Source organism: Malaclemys terrapin, chromosome 6 (genome assembly GCF_027887155.1).
Source record: "Malaclemys terrapin pileata isolate rMalTer1 chromosome 6, rMalTer1.hap1, whole genome shotgun sequence".
In the NCBI taxonomy this organism is placed as follows: Eukaryota; Metazoa; Chordata; order Testudines; family Emydidae; genus Malaclemys; species Malaclemys terrapin.
This window is the reverse complement of record NC_071510.1, coordinates 60,047,954-60,068,067: the sequence shown is the minus strand read 5'-3', so window position 1 is coordinate 60,068,067 and position 20,114 is coordinate 60,047,954. Positions and strand designations below refer to the sequence as shown.

The following is a 20,114-nucleotide window of genomic DNA, read 5'->3' as shown; positions in this document are numbered from 1 at the left end:
TTATTCATCCAGCCATGTCTCTTCCTACAATTTTCCCCCCTTGGTTGGGATGCAAATTGCAAATAATTTTTGTATGGTTGATTTGAAGAAATTCCAAGCCTGCTCCACATTTAAGTCCTTGAGCTGTTAAGTCCAGTTGACTTCTTCAACTAATTCCCTTAATTTCCCAAAGACTTCCCTTTTGAAGTAAAATACCAGAGTTAGTGACTTGTTTTTGGTTACCTGCCATTACATTTAAACTGAATCAACTCATGATCACTCAATCGAAGATTATGTCCTACAACCAGCTCTTTTATGATGTTCTCACTTCTTACAAAAACCAAGTTTAAAATTGTATCCCCTCTTGTTGTTTCAGTGACAGCTGTGTTTTTCATAAAACAATTGTCGTATGTTACGATAACTTTCACTTAACATTGCAAACTTTTTTTTTAGATGAAAAAATAGACTCAAATATAGCTGAAGCAGTGTCACATCATGAAGAGCTATATTCTTCCTCTCCGGATCCAGAGAAGATCCAATCTCCCTTCACGCAGAAATATCGGGCCTGTAGAGCAAACCTTCAAAGTACCAGTCGTCTGACTCTCTCTTCGGAAATGGTTTATAGTCAAGAGTTGAATTTACCAGAAGGAGTGGAAATAATAAGTGTTAAACCATCAGCAGGTCTGTAATTTTAAAAGAAATAAAGAACTAGTAAATATCTTGGTATACTGTATTCTATGAGTTTCCTGCGTTATTAGAATTAAAACAACAACAAATTAACAAATACCTAGTGAACTCAAGAATATGTGGAAACCAGATTTGAAAAGAATACTAAAATACATCGTCCTTTAAAATTTTGGTTTTTACTCCTGGGGCCCAAATGCTGCAACAGAGCTCCTGCCAAAGCTAGTCAGTGAAAAATGTTGCTCTAGACCAAGGATTTCTGCAAGTAAAAGGCAATATGCAGTCCTGAGTAGTGAAATGTGGTTTGTCAGGAAAATTGACTTTATATTAAAAAATAATGTTAAGTCCATCAACATACATCTCCTATGAAGACTACTTAGGATATTCAGACCCTTTATTGGGAGCATGTGTTTTGAGCTAGTGTGAAGGAGCAAGGCCAGATGCCTGCAGTAAAGTAGTTAGGAACAAGTATGTTAGCCCCAGGCTAAAAAAATCCCTGGTACCATGGTAATGAAATGGCAGTTGCTCCAGGTTAATCAAGACACCTGGGGCCAATTAAGATCCTTCTAGAAGACAGTGGAGATAGCTAGATTGATTGGGACACCTGAAGCCAATCAAGGACTGGCTGGAACTAGTTAAAAGCCTCCCAGTTAGTCAGTTTGGTGTGGTTGTCAGGAGCTATAGGAGGGAGCTGTGCTGTTGGAGGAACAAAGTAGTACGAATCCATATCCGGTGCAAGGAAGGAGACCCTGAGGTAATTGTGAAGAAGATATTGAGTGGAGGCTGCTGTGGGGAAGTAGCCCAGGGAATTGTACATGTCCTATTTCCAAAAAGTAGGCTTCCATAGCTGCTAATTTTAGGGTCCCTGGGCTGGAGCCCGGACTAGAGGGTGGGCCCGGGCTCCCCCGTGCCCTCCCTGATTTATCACTGATACTGGGAGACAACAGAGTGTGCGAGGGAGGGTTGTTTCTCCTCACCTCCCTTGCTGGCTTATGATGAAAATGGCTCAGTAGATGTGACCCTTGCCTCTAGAGAGAGAAGGGCTATGTGGAGGGTCACAGTGAGCCTCTGAGGTTAGCAAAATCCATCAGGAAACACAGGACCCACGGAGTCAAGGACAGAACTTTGTCACACTAGCTAGCATATAGTACCTGGATTGCAGTGTGAAGTGCACACACTTCATAATTGTGTGACTTCACATACGTGGATTATGAAAATACACCAACATGAAAGCTCCAGCTATGTTCAAAGATTCAGCAACTGCAGCGTGTCTGAGCTTCTCTGGTGGCCACTGGGGAAGCGGGGTATGGATCCATGTATATACATGGACAGAGAAATCCATTTTTAATTAAAGGTCTATAAATCCATGTCATGACTTGTCACTAGTGCACAATTTATTTTGGAGCTTACAATTCAAATGATCCATATTTTGTGTGTCATCAGGTTCCAACACTGATTATCTGTGTTGTCGATATTAAAATTTGCTTTTATTGCTTAACATATCTGGAGCCACAAGTTACTGTTTATATAATGCTTCTTTCCATTCATATTGGTGATAGGTTTTTTTAAAATTTTGAAGTGAAATAATTTAAAACATTTAACTGGGCCTGTTTACATAGGTTGACACTCCCCCTCCCCCCAAGTGTCGCTGTAGAACTGTGTTCAACTTGTTCCTTTCACCTCTTCTCTCTCTGAATGCTTGTAATCATTATTCTGTGTCAGTAAAATAATAGGCACTAGATACTTTGTAGGATGAACCAAAACCAAACTGTATTAGCTTTAAGAAAATTGAGTGAATTTAGTTTGGCCCTTGTATTTAAAAAAAAAAAAAAAAACAAAAAAACAAAAAAACCTTATGTATGGTTACTTATTATTTGACCCTGCTGTGAAACTTGGTTTGTTTTTGTTCTGTTTTAATTTTAGGACACCTGAGTTCTTCCTCCGTATATCCAGTTTGTCATGCCCCTTATCTACTGGCAACTTCTTGCTCAGATGGAAAAGTTAGGTTCTGGAGATGCAGAGTGACTCCTGAGGCAGTGGTTTCTTCTACGCCAGAGTATACTATAAATAGTAATGTTACGTATATATGGGAAGAATGGCCACTACTTGTTGAGGATGGACTTCTTAGTAGTAGTACTGTGAATGTTCCAGGCAGGCCAATAGAAGTTAGTTGCGCACATACAAATAGATTAGCTGTAGCATACAAGCAGATGACATCTAAAAATAGTCGATGTTCTCAGGATTTCATGATGCATGTTAGTATTTTTGAATGTGAATCTACAGGAGGATCATGTTGGATTCTGGAACAGACTCTTCATTTAGATGAAATAAGCATAATGTTGGACTCTGCCATTAGTATTGACAGTAATTTAATGGCATACAATAAACAAGAAGTTTATTTATCTAATAATGAGAGGATTTTGCCCAGCACAAAGCACTTGGTTCACTTAGACTGGATGTCTAAGGAAGATGGATCACATATCCTAACAGTAGGAATTGGATCAAAGCTTTATATGTTTGGCCAACTGGTTGGGAACATGCATGACCAAAGTAGTAAGGAGATGTCTGCATTGCCACTGTGGGAAAATGCAAAAGTTACATCCCTTTGTAGGTTTGTACTGCTACGGTGCGTGGACTTAGTTTCTTCAGTAGAAGGATCACCTCCTCTGCCAGTTTCTTTATCTTGGGTACGTGATGGCATCCTTGTAGTTGGGATGGATTGTGAAATGCATGTTTATTCTCAGTGGCAATCCCCTTCAAAACAAGAGTCAGTTACGAGTGATTCTTACAGTGGAAGCACACCATCTATTACTAGCTTAATGAAACAAAGCCAGTCAGCTGGTTCTGGCCTGCATCCACCAAAGCGAACCTTAACCAGATCCATGACAAGTCTTGCACAGAAACTTAGTGGAAAGAGAACTGCATTTGATCTGTCTGTGGAAATGGAAGATTCTGGTCTTTTTGAAGCAGCTCATGCATTATGTCCAACTTTACCTCAGTACCACCCTTTCCAGCTTCTAGAGCTTATGGACCTTGGTAAAGTACGTAGAGCAAAAGCCATCCTCTCTCATTTGGTGAAATGTATTGCTGGGGAAGTTGTTGCTATAAATGAATCTGAACCTAATCATGATCGGCGACTTAGATCTCTCACAATTAGTGCTAGTGGAAGCACTGCAAGAGACCCCAAGACATTCAACAAAACTGAGAATACAGACTATACAGAAATAGACTCTGTTCCACCACTTCCTTTGTATGCATTGCTTGCTGCAGATGATGACTGCTCACATTTTTGTTTAGAGAAATCCAACAATCAAAATAACTTAAACAAACAAAATGGTTTACCCGATGAAAATTATGAAGACCTTTTTCAAAACTCCAGCCTAAATACAGATGATCTTACCGTGTTTGAAGCAGATGAAGATAATACAAAGCCAAAGGTCATTGATCTTTCTCAGTACAGCCCAACTTACTTTGGACCAGAGCATGCCCAAGTTCTTTCTCGTCACTTGATGCATTCTAGCTTACCAGGTCTCACCAGGATGGAGCAAATGTCATTGATGGCCTTGGCAGATACAATTGCTACTACCAGTACTGATATTGGAGAAAGCAGAGACAGAAACCAGGGTAAGCTATATATTTTAAGTGATAGGCAATACTCTTGTAATTCACAAGCCTTTTTGTAAGGATTTTTATTGTCTTGCAAATGTCTTTCCAGATAAGTGTATTAAATATTCAGTTGTACTAGTACGATGTACTATCGAACAAGATTTTACCATCTGCTGTTTAGGTAAACAGTCCTTTTTTTAAAATTGCAAACTTCTTCATAACACTTTTATTACAGAAATTAAGTTAAGAACTTCAGAAGTATTTTCATTTGTTATTGTTGACTGATATAATCATGAACCATGTGTGTTCACTTTGAGGGGCCCAAGACTGAGACGTGCTTTGCCCTTGGTCAGAAATAACTCAAACGTGACCTTCCAAGCATGCTGGGAGAAGGGGGGGAAATTAACAGGCTTTTTGGGAAGGTTTGAGGGTATGTTCTGGGGACACTAAGGTTATTTTGCAGCTTTGATGTAATAACTAGCTGAATTAATTCGTTATTTGTATGGGTGTTTTTTGTGGGTTAGGTGGGGATGAGATGCGCGTTGGTTTACTGTTGGATGGCTATAGTTGGATTATAAATCCAGTTGTTAGGATCCAAAGAGCTTTTTGTATGGTTGCTATTGTTTAAATCTAAAGAAACAATCAGAAGAGTTTCTTCCTGAGAATTTAACTCTCACCGTCCTATGAATGCACTTCCCTTTATCAAACAAGCTTTTTCCCTTTATCCAACATAATAGTTGTATAATACTTTGATACAATAAGCAGCTTATTGTTTTTAGTTACTGATTGAAAGAATAGGGAAAGTATGATTTTTCTTAGAGTTCTAGATTACTCTGCAAAGCATAACTTGCTCAGGGCATGCATCTTTTTTTGCCACTAGTCCACCCTGAGATTGCCTTCGTTTCTTTGTCACTAGTGTTTTAGTTTGGGGTTTAAGAGTTGACTAAATCACTGAATTCATGAGCTCTTTTTTAAATGTGACGTCATAGATAGTGGTCTAGCAAAGAGAAATGAGAGAGCTATTTATAGTCATTTTCCATTTTTTCAAGTTCCTTTCATATGTATTTTCTTTCTGTGAAAATATGACTCAATTTTTATTTATAGGTGGAGAAACGCTTGATGAATGTGGCTTAAAATTCCTTCTGGCTGTTCAGCTGCACACATTTCTGACAACCTCACTTCCTCCTGTCCATCGAGCCCAGCTACTTCACCAAGGTAACTCTACAGATCGGGTTTTTTTTTTTTTTTTGGGGGGGTGGGGGGGAGGGGAGGGGAGACAGTGTTCGCGTGATTTAACAATTTAAATGATTTCTATCTATTACATACTACAGTTCTGCATGCAGACTTGAAATACATGCAGAATTGTAGTATGAGAGAATTGCAGAGAGCATTGCAGTAAGTCCTAACAGCCCATTTGCCTTGCAAGCCCTGCGCATGCTCATGCTGAAGAGTAACATAGCTGTTTGTTAACTTGTTGTGTGCATGCTTCTTGATTAATCTCTTTGGGGTAAAGATATCCTTTTATGAATTTCTGTTATAAAATACTGGAAAGAGCATTGTTTAGAAATGAGTAATATGACAAGACATTATTTGAACATTGTATAGAACAGTTCATTTTAGTGCTTATTTTATTTTAGCATGAAAGACTCAGAGCATAGGGTAAGAATTTTCAGAAAACATTAGTGACTTAGGAGCTGAAGTGCCTTAGTAACTTTTGAAAATGGGATTTAGGCTTTTTAAGTCACTTTTGGTGCTTCTGGAAAATTTTACCCATAATCAAGTTAGATTGTTTCCATGCTTCCAGCAAACTTCTGCTGAGGAGCAGTGCTGCTAGAATAAATCACCAAACTTGAACTGATTTTATTTTTAATTGGTGATTATAGCAGTCCTTTTCAGCAACTACTTTCAGTTCTATGATCGTCTTTACATATGTTTAATTGCAATTTCTCTTGGATAAAATTAATATATAGCTTTCACAATTTCAGTATTTCTTTTGGTGAGTTTAATTTGTTATCAAGTTAAAACAAAAAAGGACAAACTAGTACTTTCATATGCATTGTAGCATCTAACACTATTACAGTCTGAACAGTAACGTATAGTATAAAATGTGCTGCAAAAAAAGTTTTTTACAGAATTGACATAATCAGATATTTATAGTATTTATCTAACTCAGGACTGTCATTAGTGCTACCTACTTGAAAATTGCCACTTCGCAAGGCCGTTTGGTGCTGAATTTCTTTAAAAAAAACAAAACCAAAAACGTTTGGCTTTGTACTTTAAAGTAAAATATTCCTGTCAGCGTTAAAGAGGCAAGACATATTTGCTAAAGACTGGCCAAATGCAAAGGCTCTATATATTATTTTATTTATTTATTTATTTTTAAATGTCTTCAACAGCCTTGGTTTAGGTTCTACTTCTTGATGAGCTCTGTAAAGCAAACCAAGATTGGATGTAATTTCTGTTTTTCAGTAATGTTTGGGTTAGTGAGTTATTCATGTGTAAACTTCCTAGTTGAGCACAGTTCAAAGCTGAATACAGATATGGTTGATCCAGTAGCTTAACGTGCTGAAGATTACCTGTAACTTAAAAATAACAATACTGATTTTTTCTAAATGTAATGTAAGTTTGTAGGTCCTGATGATACTTAAAAGAAAATAAGCAAATTCAGAAGTAAACTTGCACAGTAGATTATCCTGAATGTTGAAATGCAGCAAGGTAGTTTTAGAAAGTGCATGCCGAATTGACTGTACAGGCACAAAATATGATCATAAGTCTGAATTTAAACTCACTTCGTTCAAACCACACCAGAACAGAAGACTTAAAGGAGTACTATGTCAGTGGTTCTCAACCAGGAGTCCGGGGTCCCCTAGGGGGCCGCGAGCAGGTTTCAGGGCATCCGCCAAGCAGGACCAGTGTTAAACTTGCTGGGGCCCAGAGCAGAAACCAAAGTCCCACTGCGTGGGGCTGAAGTCTGGGGTCCTGAGCAACTTAGCTTTCAGTGAAGCCCTGTGGCATGGGGTCCTGGCAATTGCCCTGCTTCCTACCCACTAATGCCGGCCCTGGCTTTTATATGCAGAAAACCAAATATTGTGGCACAGGCGGGCCGTGGAGTTCTTATAGCATGTTTGGGGGGCCTCAGAAAGAAAATGGTTGAGAGTCTCGTACTATTCCATACTAAATTTCGTTGGTGGGTCTGTTTGGTATGGTTCTGTCTTAAAATAAAAATGACAGTGTATTTCATGAAAGTTAAAGGGTATTTAGCCATTTCATCAAGCCAAATGCTTTAATGATGGAAATATTTGCTTGATACTTCATAAAACTTTAAAAAAAGCCAACTATGAACGTATTGTAGCTACAGTCCTTTTTATCTGTAAAATGCTCAATTAGGACAGAATTTTCCATGTTTCCTTTTTGCTTTGGGTAAATAATACTCTGTGCCAAAAGATTACAAAAGCTTGTTTCCTGAAAGCTGTTTCCAAATTTGACTTCTTATTTTGGAATTTGATGAAGTGTGAGAAGATGATTTTTTCAGGAGAAATAAAACCCCAGAATGTTTACAATTTAGACATTAAAACTTGGCATGATTTAAAAAAAAAAAAAAGAGGAAGGGGGGAGAAACTTTTCACTGAACATGTCGGTATTGTTAGTTTTCCTTGGAATTTAGCATTTAATCAAAATTAAGCTAAACTTTCTGAACTTTTTGGTAAATTTCACTTAATTAAATATGCAAAATTTCACATAGGTATGACATTGCCACTAGCTATCTTTAAGGGCATTTCTCTGCAGATATTTGTGTTTAGTAGTTTATATTTTGGACATTACGTCTATTGTCCGTGAACTAGAAATGGCCAGTTTATAAGTGAATAATAAACAGGTTGTCCATTTGTAAGACAGTACTTAACTTTCACATATGTGTAAACTAGGAATGCAAGGCCTGCAGTTGTTTTAATGCCTACCAAGTTTCTGGTCTTGTGCTTTCACAGTTAAAAATCAAAGACAAAACCTTCTGAACTTGCAGTTTGTCTTTCAGGTTTTGTTGTCACTGAACGAGTACTTTTTTTCTTTTGTGGATTATTGTATAGGCTTGTCTACTCGTCACTTTGCCTGGGCATTTCATTCAGTAGCAGAAGAAGAACTACTGAACATGCTCCCTGCTGTGCAGAAAGGGGATCCGACCTGGTCAGAACTCAGAGCTATGGGTGTAGGATGGTGGGTTCGGAATACCCATAGTTTGCGCAGATGCATAGAAAAGGTAAATATAGTTTACTGAAAACAAATTAGCTTACAGCATATTACCAGTTATTCATATATCCTAGAATAATTATGCTACCCAGTTTCCTTATACGAAAATGGTTGAAGTACACTAGCGTCCTGTTAACTCTTGTTCAGTTACAGGGATGCTATGATTAGAGGGCCTTAAGGGTCAAGAATTTAACAGCAGTGGGATGGAGAAGAATTCAGTGCTTCCTGAAGGACGTGATTTTTTTTTTTTTTTTAACCATAGGGAGGGCATGGGGTGGGGGGGTTGCTTCATTTCTTGTCACTTTACGGATTTTAAGTGTTGAATTTCACTGCATTTTGTGAAAGAGGTAGTTCAAGTTATAAACTTGACAAGAAGTTATAAACGAGGACAAGAAGTAATGGGCTTAATCTGAAGCAAGGGAGATTTAGGTTAGATATTAGAAAAGCTTTCTAGCTATCAGGGCAGTTAAACTCTGCAATAGGCTTTCAAGGGAAGTAGTCTTTTGAAGTTTTTAAGAACAGGGTTGGACAAACACCTGTTAATGATGTCTCGGTTTACTTGATTTTGTCTTAGTGCTGAGGGTTGGACTTGATGACTTCTCAAGGTCTCTTCCAGCACTACATTTCTATGATTCTGTGACTTTTGGCTCATCTTCATCTTGTAGAAATATTTGGATTTTAATTCTTCGCTGTGAGGGAGTATAAATGTCCTTTTAAACTTTGCAAAGTCTCATTATTGAACATTCAGTATTTGGAGTTAACCAGTCAAATAATTTTTAGCACAAGAGCCTTGCTTGACTTTGGCACACACAATGACTGTTAGGAAATGGAGCCCAGTATGGAAGTGATTTCTCATTGTGGTAAATCCAGCACACAAAAAAGTCACTGTTAAGTTACATGTTCTCATGGCAGATATAAAGTATTAATGAGGTACCAAGGCTCAACTTACACATTATTTATTCTTTTAACAAATGGGGTGTAAATAAATCTACTTATATGTTCAGTTATTTAGGAAACATGTTTTCTTTCACTTGCATGCCTGTGCATATTATATTCTTGTTTTTTTGTGAGTTTAACATCTATAAATAGTATGTTCAGGGCACCAAAGTGGTGCAGATATTTTCTACAGTCTCTGCTTCCTGAGGACTGCAGGTGAAAAATACTAATGAAGTCAGAAGGTAAGTCTGCTATCAGTGAGAAGTCGGAAGCTCTGCACGACACTGGAAGCTAGGGGCAGCATGGATCTTATGGAACTGACTAAGAAGAAAATTAATTTAGACCAGGGGTCTCAAACTCAAATGATCACGAGGGCCATATGAGGGCTAGTTCATTGGCCTGAGGGCCCCATCACTGACACCCCCTCCCTCGCTGCCCCCGGCCTTGCCCCCATTCCCACCCCTTCCCTGAAGTCCCCACCCCAACTCCGCCCCCTCCCTGCCCCCAGAGGGTCCATCAGGGGTGTGGCGGGGGCTTAGGGCAGGGAGTTGAGGTGCAGCAGGGGGTTGGGGTGCAGGCAGGGGGCTCAGGGCAGGGGGTTGGGGTGCAGGAGGCATGTGGGGTGCAGCAGGGGGCTCAGGGCAGGGAGTCGGGGTGCAGGAGGGGTGTGGGGTGTGGCAGGGGGCTCAGGGCAGAGGGTTGGGGTGCAGCAGGGGGTTGAGGTTCAGGCGGGGGCTCAGGGCAGGGAGTTGGGGTGCTGCAGGGGGCTCAGGGCAGGGAGTTGGGGTGCAGGAGGGGTGTGTAATGCAGCAAGGGTCTCGGGGCATGGGGTTGGGGATCAGGCAGGGGGCTCAGGGGATTGGGGTGCAGAGGGGGTGTGGGATGCAGCAAGGGGCTCAGGGCAGGGGGTTGAGGTGCAGGCAGGGGGCTCAGGGCAGGGAGTTGGCGGGCGGGGTGCAGGAGGGCTTCGGGCTCCGGGGTGGCAGCGCCACACACCGGGGCCAGGGCAGGCTGCCGGCCCCGGCCCTGCTCCTGCTCCGCTCCAGGAAGTAGCTGGAACCATGTCCCTGCGGCTCCTGGGGGAGGGCGACGCATGCTGCTTGCCTCACCTCCAGGTACCTCCCCCGAAGCTCCTGTTGGCCGCGGTTACCCGTTCCCAGCCAATGGGAGCTGTGTGGGGGCGGTGCCTGGAAGGACAGAGCCCTCTGCTTCTTCTCCCTCCCCTCCCCCCCACTTCAGGGAGTGGCACAAGGGCTCGAGGTGGGGCAATCCTGAGGCTGTAGTTTGCCCACCCCTGGCCTGGAGGTAGACCGGGGGGGGGGGGGGGCGAGTGCAGGCTGCTTGGCAGGCCGCAGGAAATAGCCCTGCGGGCCGCATATTTGAGACCCCTGGTTTAGACCCTGGTATCACATTTCCTAACATTCTGTGCCCATAATTTTCATAATGGCTCCTATACCTTGCAAGCTTTATATATCAGTGAAATGGTAAATATTGAAACTTAGGTCTAAGCCTACTGTGCTTATTTAACATTGTTTACATTAACAATAGTGTTTCACACCTGTTTCAGGCTGTCTGGAAATTGAGGCAGACAGCAGTGCATCAGTTTATATTTGGTTTACCATATGGCTAGATATGAGGCAAGATCCTCCGTTTGTATAGAATGGTATAGCTTCATTGGAGCCAATAGAGCTATGGTGATTTGCACCACATGATGGTCTGGTCCTTGATTATTGCTTTAATGAAAGCTTAAATACTGTCACACAAGATGTAGTCATCTAGGAAAATGACTGGCTTTTGTTGCACTATAATCCAGCTCAACTTGACCTGACTGATTTGCTTCAGCATACACTTGAACCCTTTCTACTGCCCTCAAATTTTAGTATGTGAAACCATTTCCCTCAGAAGCCAATTGCAATTACTTGCATTTAATAGAAAAACTGGTAACTACAACTTTGCATGCATGTCCCCTCCCATCTTTTGAATGATGCTATCTAGTGACTTAGTTTAGCCTGCTTGATATAGGACAATCTGATAACCAATATTGAGGGGATTCCGTTAAAATCTATGGAGACCAAACATAGTAACAAGGGAAGTTGAGAAGATGCAAACCTCTACTATACAACATGAGCCAAACTTTGAGAGCTTCTAAAATGGACCTTCACAAATCTGCATTTGTACAAGTGTATTTTGTGGGACGACTATGACAGGTGTATTGGAAATTTGGCCCTCTATGATTTACTTATCCTCAGGGTGGACAAAATCGATGATTTTTAAAAAGGGTTTTTTTATTTAAATTGGATTTTTTAAATTTAAATTAAATGCAGATTTACTTTTAAAAAAAATAAACCAATTTACATTTAAGTTTGAAATTGACAAGCTGTTAAGACCTGAACTTACCTTTTATTTAAAAAAAAAGGTAAATTAAAGACAAAAAATAATATTTAGTACATATTTTGCTACCAAGTTTTAAAAAAAGTCAGACCACTTAACTGGTGGAAGTCACTGGCTAAATACTTGAAGCTTGCCTTCCTCTTCCGATCTGCACATAAAAAACAGGTATGAGAGGATGAGATCTATTGGTTTTAAAATCTTGAAGGATATAGTATCAGAAATCAGTTCTATTCACTAACTACAGATATTTTCTTTGCTTAATAAATCAGTTAGTGAAACGTGCAAAACATGTTTTAGTAAACTTTTTAATGTATGCAGCACACTTATTTATTTAATAAAAAACTGTTACAATGCTGGTTTTGTGCATTTTAATTGAACTTGCGTTTTCATGCGAATAAACTTTGGATAAAAAAAATCGCCATCTGATAAAGAAGTAATGGATCATTCACCATTTTTCTGAAATACAAAATCCCAAAATTAAGAATCTGACTAAATGTATATTAAATCATGTAATTGCTTGTGTGTGTGTGTGTGTGTGTGTGTGTGTGTGTGAAAGAGAGAGAGGGAGAGATGTATTCTGATTAGCAAAAGGAAGCACCACATTTAGCGTAAAGACTGTTAGTTGCTAAATCAAGGTTTCCTGTTTTCTGATTTGTCGGTTAAAATTAGTTAAATCATTATGATTTAAATCCGTCCATTCTGCTTTTCCTTTCCTGATGACTTAGAACTTTTTTTCATATCTATCAGAGTTTCTGCCCAAATGTTCAGTGCAAAAGAGTTAATGTAGACTAAGTAAATAAATGTTTTTTTATTTACATAACTGACTTTTATCATAAAAACCTGAAATCAATGTAACTTTGATTTGATGAGGAACTGGTTTTTGTTAATTGTAAGCAAAAAATATACCTAATTGATCTTTGCCATGTATATCAGAACTACTTAAACTGAATTTATTTAACAATGACTAAATCAGTTTAGGGATAGTGCTTTCAGATTACTTTTAAATCTGTCACAAATTTAACAAAACCCCATATATTCACAGGTAGCCAAAGCAGCTTTTCAACGAAACAACGATCCACTTGATGCAGCTATTTTTTACCTTGCAATGAAAAAGAAGGCTGTGATTTGGGGATTATACAGGTAGGAAACATACAAGAAAACAGTTATTTATAAATTCTAAGATTTGTAAATATTTGCTCTTAAGTACAATTCCATATTGTCCAGTCCATCTGATAAAAATAATTTATTTGTCTCTTCTATTCAAAAGCAGTAAAAAACTTCCAGAAATTCCTTTTACTGACACACATACTACGGTAATCATAATGTGTTCTGAAGTCTGTATTCATTTTTGGGGTTTTTTTTGCCACACAAGTATTTTAGCCAAAAATGTTTTGATGCTCTTCAGTCTTTAAATCTCTGTATGTTTAAAAAGACTGCCTGGTTCATGTTCTTTCATTCCTATAATTCAGAATTCATTCTTTCTTTTAAAACTTCAATTTCAGCAGGATGTATTTATAATTCACACATTGTGGTATTTAAAAATGTGTGTTTGAGATTATTTTGATCTTAAAATACATACAGGATATAAATTTAATCCAGAATATATTTTAAAAATTGTACATTCGGGGCCTTAAGAAGTGTGATGCAAATTCTAAAACTGTATTGCACATGTGCAGTGGCTAATTTACATGTTAGATTACATATTAGTCAAGATTTCCAAAAGTGAATGTCTAAAGTTTAGTCTCTTAAACCCGTAGCAGCCTCATCCACTACTACACAACTCTGAGTCATTCCAGAGCACTATTCTGAGAGTGTACTGAATTTAGACTAGGGGTCCTGAGGGAAAAATAGCATGTGATCATATAAATAAAGACTGTACCATAATGCTTATGCACATGGGGGCTGGATTGAAGTCACATAGCATCCTTAATTCAGTCACTTTCTAATGTTTGAGTGATCAACTTTGCCATCTTGATGTTCTTTTAATGTAGGTTTTTGATGTAACATACTTTTATTTTTAAGAACTGTCTTGGGACAAATGAACTTTTCCACGTTCATTATTCAAATTGATCAGACTGATTTAAATTGTCAGTAGCTTCCAGTATTGCCTGTCACTTTTTTAAAAATAGCAAATCTCTTAGGATGTTATCAAAACCATGAGACAAGAGCCTCTGTTTACCACTGGAAAGATTATTGCACTTGTTGTCACATGAGGAAACCAACAATAGAGGCTTTCAAGCAAATGACTGGTACTATGTGAGGATATTTTTGGTAAGTAGTATTGCAACAGAGCAGTAAAGCTTCCAAAGCATGTTGTATTCTTCTTTGAGTGCTTGCTCATGTCGATTCCATTTTAGGTGTGCATGCGCCCATGTGCACGGCTGTTGGAGATTTTTGCCTTAGCGGTACTCATAGGGCCAGCTGTAGCGCCTTCTAGAGTGCCACGCTCGTGCCACGGTATATCAGGTGCTGCCAGCCCATGCCCTCTCAGTTCCTTCTTACCGCCCATGGTGATCACTTGGTGCGCCTCTCTTGCTTGTTAAGAGCTAGCGGTTTCTTCCATTGGACTTCATGCCTTCGGGCCTTTGTTCGATTGTAGTTAGTGTAAAGTAATTAAGTGCATAGTTAGCTGATAGTTAAGCTCCCAGCAAGGACTTCGCCCCAAGCAGGGCATGCCCTGAGCTCCCAGGTTTAAGACCTGTTCGATCTGTGGCAGGCCACGACAGCTGCCTTAAGTCCTTGGGGGAATCACACAACAAGGAGCATTACCGGATCTGTAAGAACTTTCAACCTCACGCCCAGAAGGAGAGGGACATTGATGGAGTCCGTTCTCTACCCGGCTTTCGAGCCCTCTACACAGGACACAGAGAACTTCGACTACCACGTGCAATGCACTGCCGGTGCCCACTCCTTTCAGCATCATTCGCCAGTGCTGAAGAAGAAGGTGAAGAAGTGCTCGCCGGTGCCAAGCAAAAGGCCCCAGGGTCATCCGGTAGAGGGACTGGGCCTGTCAGCCAGCCTTCTCCGGAGCAGCGTGAGCATGCCTCCGTGGCTGGGGCTCTTAGCCCTCTTAAAGCTCCGTCACTGACTCTGGTGAGCGGTATGGGACCCACCACCCTGCCTGCACCATTGTCATCCCAAGCCCAGGTGCAGAAAGAGCGCAGGTCTCCACCTGTTCCTATGACCTCTCCGGTGCCGCAGGACCATATGATCATAGAATATCAGGGATGGAAGGGACCTCAGGAGGTCATCTAGTCCAACCCCCTGCTCAAAGCAGGGCCAATCCCCAGACACATACCCCAGTTCCCTAAATGGCCCCCTCAAAGATTGAACTCACAACCCTGGGTTTAGCAGGCCAATGCTCAAACCACTGAGCTATCCCTCCCCCCACTACCCTCCAGGCTTAAGGCTCCCCGAGAGGGCAAGGCAGCTGTTAAGACCTCTCCGGGGGCAGGGGAGGGCCGTCTGTTGCCGGACATGCAATCCCATGGCAAGTCGTAACCGCTCCGCCGGTTGCCCAAACTCCCCCCCTGGATGCCGAGACATTATTTCCCAGTGTGGGAACGACGGTCCCCATATTCAGACCAATGCCGTTTGCCCTCTTGCCAATCCGCATCTAGATGTTGCTCCCTCTGACGTTACCGGTCTCTGCAGCACTGTTCCCCTGATGCCAATCTCCCTGGCACCAGAACCATTCTCCCTGCTCAGCGCTCACCGGTAGCCATAACCAGCAGGCAGACCCAGGCATTGACAACTCCTCTGTGGTCGCCGGAGAGTGGTTCCTCTGCTGCAGAGGCCCAGTTCAGCCCATCGCCCCAGTCTCCGCGATGGGATTAGGCACCGGAAACTGCTCTACCATTCATGGCACTGCAGTGGCAGCAATGCCAGTGGCCAACACAGTGGCTGTATTTGGGAGCATGGGGCATTCCGTTGATGACCATGTCCCCTTTGCAGCGCGCTTCAGTGGCTGTGTCGGAGCGAAAATCAATGACCCCACTGGCACCAGGCCAGGTACTGGAAGCTCACTTCGAGGTTGGGATGGAGGATCCAGTGGCTACCCCCCAAACGTCCCTCTCCAGTGGCTGTCGAGCCCTCAGGGCCGCCGCCTCTTCCCTGGACGAGGTGGTCACAGGACCTTCCAGAGCCAGCCTCCCGGATGACTTTAAACAACACCAAGCTCTTCTCAGGTGGATTGCTGAGAACTTGGGCTGGAAATGCAGGAGATGGCAGAGCAGGAGGACACCCTTTTCAATGTCCTCTCAGCCTCCACACTCGTCCAGATTGCCCTACCTGTATGTGATGGGGTTCTCAAGATTGCTAAGGCTCTGTGGCAGACCCCTTCCTCTATCCCACTGTGGTGGAGTGGTCACTGCCCTGAAAGGGCTTGAAGCCAGCCCTGGGAGAGGGCTGGGGCTGCGAGCTAAAGGCTCGCTGATTGGGGAAGCAGCCGCAGCTGGGCCATGCCCCAGTCAGACTGCAGCTGGCCCTATAAAAGCCCAGAGAAGCCAGGAGCTGAGAGGACTCTCCTAGCTCTTGAGGGAGAAGGAAATGCCGACAAGTCCGACATCAGGTGCTGTTGGCAAAAATGTTTTGACAACAGCACCTGATATACTGTGGCATGAGGGTGCTACAGCTGGCCCTACGGGTACCACTAAGGCAAAAATCTCTGATGGCCGCGCACATGGGCATGCACATACCTAGAATGGAATGCACGTGAGCAACACATCTCGAAGAACAACAGTTACGAAAGGTAGGTAACTGTTTTATTCAGTGGTTGCCTTAACAATTGAAATATAACATTATCTTCAAGAAATTCTATTTCACTATTTCTTAAAAGCATGTCCTTATACAGCACTAGTATTTTCCTTTGAAAGCTATTGTTGCTGATTTCCCAATTTTCATCAGAAGTGGATATATTCTCTGTAGAACTGGAAAATGAGGCACATCCTCTCAGTTCAGATAATGTCCTAAGAGTAAGTTTGTACTAGTCCAGGGGTCGGCAACGTTTAGCACGTGGCTCACCAGGGTAAGCACCCTGGCGGGCCGGGCCAGTTTATTTACCTGCTGATGCGGCAGGTTCGGCCGATCGCGGCCCCCACTGGCCGCGGTTTGCCGTCCCGGGCCAATGGGGGCAGCGAGAAGCAGCGGCCAGCACATCCCGCGCCGCTTCCCGCCGCACTCATTGGCCCGGGACGGCGAACCGCAGCGAGTGGGGGCCGCGATCAGCCGAACCTGCCGCATCAGCAGGTAAATAAACTGGCCCGGCCCGCTAGGGTGCTTACCCTGGCGAGCCGCGTGCCAAACGTTGCCGACCCCTGTACTAGTGTATAAAACCCACCATTAACTTGAAAATATAACCATCGAATAACTAGTATGAGACAGTTCCAGGGTACATGGGAAGGTGCTTATCAGTTCTGTTGATATTTGAAAATTTAAAGACTGAACATTTATTTATCTTAAACACTCACCACTTCAATTTTAAAAAGATATAATTGTGTTGGTATTTTTTAGATAAACAAATACTTCAAAAACGTAATGGCTTTATGCATGCACATTTGGACAGCTATCTAAATAAAATCTTGAGTCAGATATCTAGAATTAATCTAATAAAATTTTAATATTAAACAAGTTTTTTCCCTCATCTATCTTGTTAAATCTGCAGGTCCCAAAAAGAAACTAAGATGACACAGTTCTTTGGGAACAATTTTACTGAAGATAGATGGCGTAAAGCAGCATTAAAGAATGCTTTTTCTTTATTAGGCAAACAGCGCTTTGAACATTCTGCAGCATTTTTCTTGTTGGCTGGTCACTTGAAGGATGCAGTTGAGGTAATAAAATAGTAGATTCTTCTATTTGTTTAAATAGTGCTAATTTTATGATAGTTTTTAGTCATTTCTTAATATTTTTTGTCTCCTAAATTTATAGGTATCTTCTTAAATAGGTTTACAGTGCATCTGAATTTTTGTCATCTAGTGTGACACAACTGTTGGAAATTCTCTCTATTTGTACCTTGTGATTACTGCACCTTTGGATCATTATTGAAAAGCTTCTTACACAGTGTGAAATTGTTTTTGTTTTTGTTTTTTCATGTCATTAATGAAGCTTTGATGCACAACTATTCCTGATCTTTGCACTTGGATTTAAAAATGTTTTGTTTTTATCATTTCTCACCTAATAAGTTCAAGCTACAATTGATTTCTCAGTAATAGTAGTGGTAGACAGTCTGCCCAATAACTGTTGCTTTTAAGCTTCCAGTGATCTATCATAAGGAAACCCAGGAGGTGATAGATCTGGAAGGGTCCTTGGGTGCTGCTGGAGTCAAAGCATAGAGATCCCTTTACCAGGAAAAAAGCCATCTGGCTGAATAGTTAGGAGGAAGGTTGGTGGAAAGTGAGGGTATATCTAGTTTGTTTAGTATAGTTTATTGGACAGCATGGACAACTTGATGAAGTGTTGTGTGCACATCTCACTGGCTAGCTGAACTCAGTCTCCTGTGAATCAAAGGTACAATGTCATGTCAAAATTCTGCAAATGCTGTTCTGACAACATCGTGTCAAAAAATAGTTGGTCCATCCAGATGCATCATGCTGGAAGATTGTATGGAGTGAATGTATGGAGGGTAAATTATATGCAGGAACTCTAAACCCTGCATACATTACTGGATGACACTTTGCTATTATCACATATTTGCAGTTGCTGTCAGAGAGTTTGCAGAATTGAGCAAAAATTGACACTTCCAGTGAAACCATATTTCAGCAGGCTCATTTCACATTTTTGTCCTGTCATAAAATGGTGTATTCTTGGTGTAGGCCTTTTAACCTAAGGAGAAATGAATATTTAGTCTCTTAAAAAATGTGGTGTTTTTTGTTTTTTTTTAATTAGGTCTGCCTTGAAAAATTGGGTGACATTCAGCTGGCTCTTGTAATATCGAGGCTTTATGAGTCAGAATTTGAAGTATCTAGTATGTATAAATCCATACTGCAGAAGAGAATTTTGGGAAGTGCCTTTCCTGGTAAGGAGAGTTCATCAAACATGCATTGTGACCCTTTTCTACGAAGTATGGCTTTTTGGATTTTGGAAGATTATAGCAGGGCTCTTGATACTCTAATTAAGCAACCTGCTGGAAATGAAGAAGGTAAGAGTCTCTAAATATGTTAGCTATGAAATGAGTTGCTAGTATTTCTGCACTTAAATTTAATCCACAGTTTAAAGTCTGTTTTGACTTTAGTCAACTCCTGTAAAGCCAAAAAGACCACTTGATGCCTATTTTATTGCTTACCTTTACCAAGTCTTGTTCTTCAGCTATTTTTTGTAACAGCAATTGTAAAATGAAAATATAATCAAACTTAATTGGCCACTTCTTTGTGACCCAGGAACCATTTTCCTCATTGCTGCAGAGTAGAGCTCCAGAGACAAGATGATGATTCTTAGATTGTGTGGATAGTCTTGTCTTCTCAGGAAATGTCTACCACAGGGAAACGAAAATTGGGAAATTGTTTGGTGTCGTGGACTCATATGGACTCCTGAGTGTTCCATGTACGCTGTGTGCTAGCATTCATTGGTTTAAAAGATGTTGAAAGTAACTTCATACCTGTTAAATTTGTAGCCTTTTAAGTCCACTGTGAACCAGCTCAAGGTTAGATTACAGCCCAAGTCACAAAGTATTAGTCTATGGAATTTCAAGTGCACCAACACCCTAATGGTCACAGGACAATGTCTTGATCCCAACAATGCTGTTGAAAGCACTTTTTGAACTAATGATGATTTCATTTAATAAAGTACTGTATTTCAGGTTGTAATGGCTGATAAAACTGCATACCATGTTTTACAAAGTGGTTTCCTAGTTCCTTCCTAATTTGCTGATGTAATTCCACCTAATGAGGCAGTTATTCTATTGTTTGCCAATATCCTTCTTAGGTCCTTCTCTGTAGTGTTAAAAGAGCATGTGTTTTCTACTTGGTGTGGACTTCTTTTGACATTTTGTTTGACTCTCAATACATTCAGCTGCCTCTAGTTGAATGTATTTTGTAATGTTGTAGTCTGACAGATCTGTGGTTAGGTCATGTCATGGCTTCTGCTATCCAAGACAGTAAGGCTTCGCTGGCCAGCATCTGTTCTAAGCTATGGGATGCCTTGCACATGCTATGTTCCCAATATTCCAGTGGTATTGCATTCATGTTTAGACCTTATGGCTCATAAAATAACAGAGTAAAATGGTCACTGGTCTCTGAAATTACTTTAGTATTGGACTAAACACAGAACTGATATACCAGTGC

General features: G+C 41.1%; 1 protein-coding gene across 2 annotated transcripts in view; it reads left to right on the top strand.

Moving 5' to 3' along the window:
• DMXL1 (Dmx like 1) overlaps positions 1-20,114 on the top strand; it is a 157,607-nt gene that overhangs the window by 75,688 nt on the left and 61,805 nt on the right. For both annotated transcript variants that reach the window (XM_054031319.1, XM_054031318.1), the window contains exons 17-23: positions 433-660; positions 2,587-4,287; positions 5,374-5,484; positions 8,352-8,521; positions 12,881-12,978; positions 17,501-17,666; positions 18,721-18,973. In XM_054031319.1, coding sequence (XP_053887294.1) covers positions 433-660; positions 2,587-4,287; positions 5,374-5,484; positions 8,352-8,521; positions 12,881-12,978; positions 17,501-17,666; positions 18,721-18,973 — 2,727 coding nt within the window. The remainder of the gene's footprint in view (positions 1-432; positions 661-2,586; positions 4,288-5,373; positions 5,485-8,351; positions 8,522-12,880; positions 12,979-17,500; positions 17,667-18,720; positions 18,974-20,114) is intronic.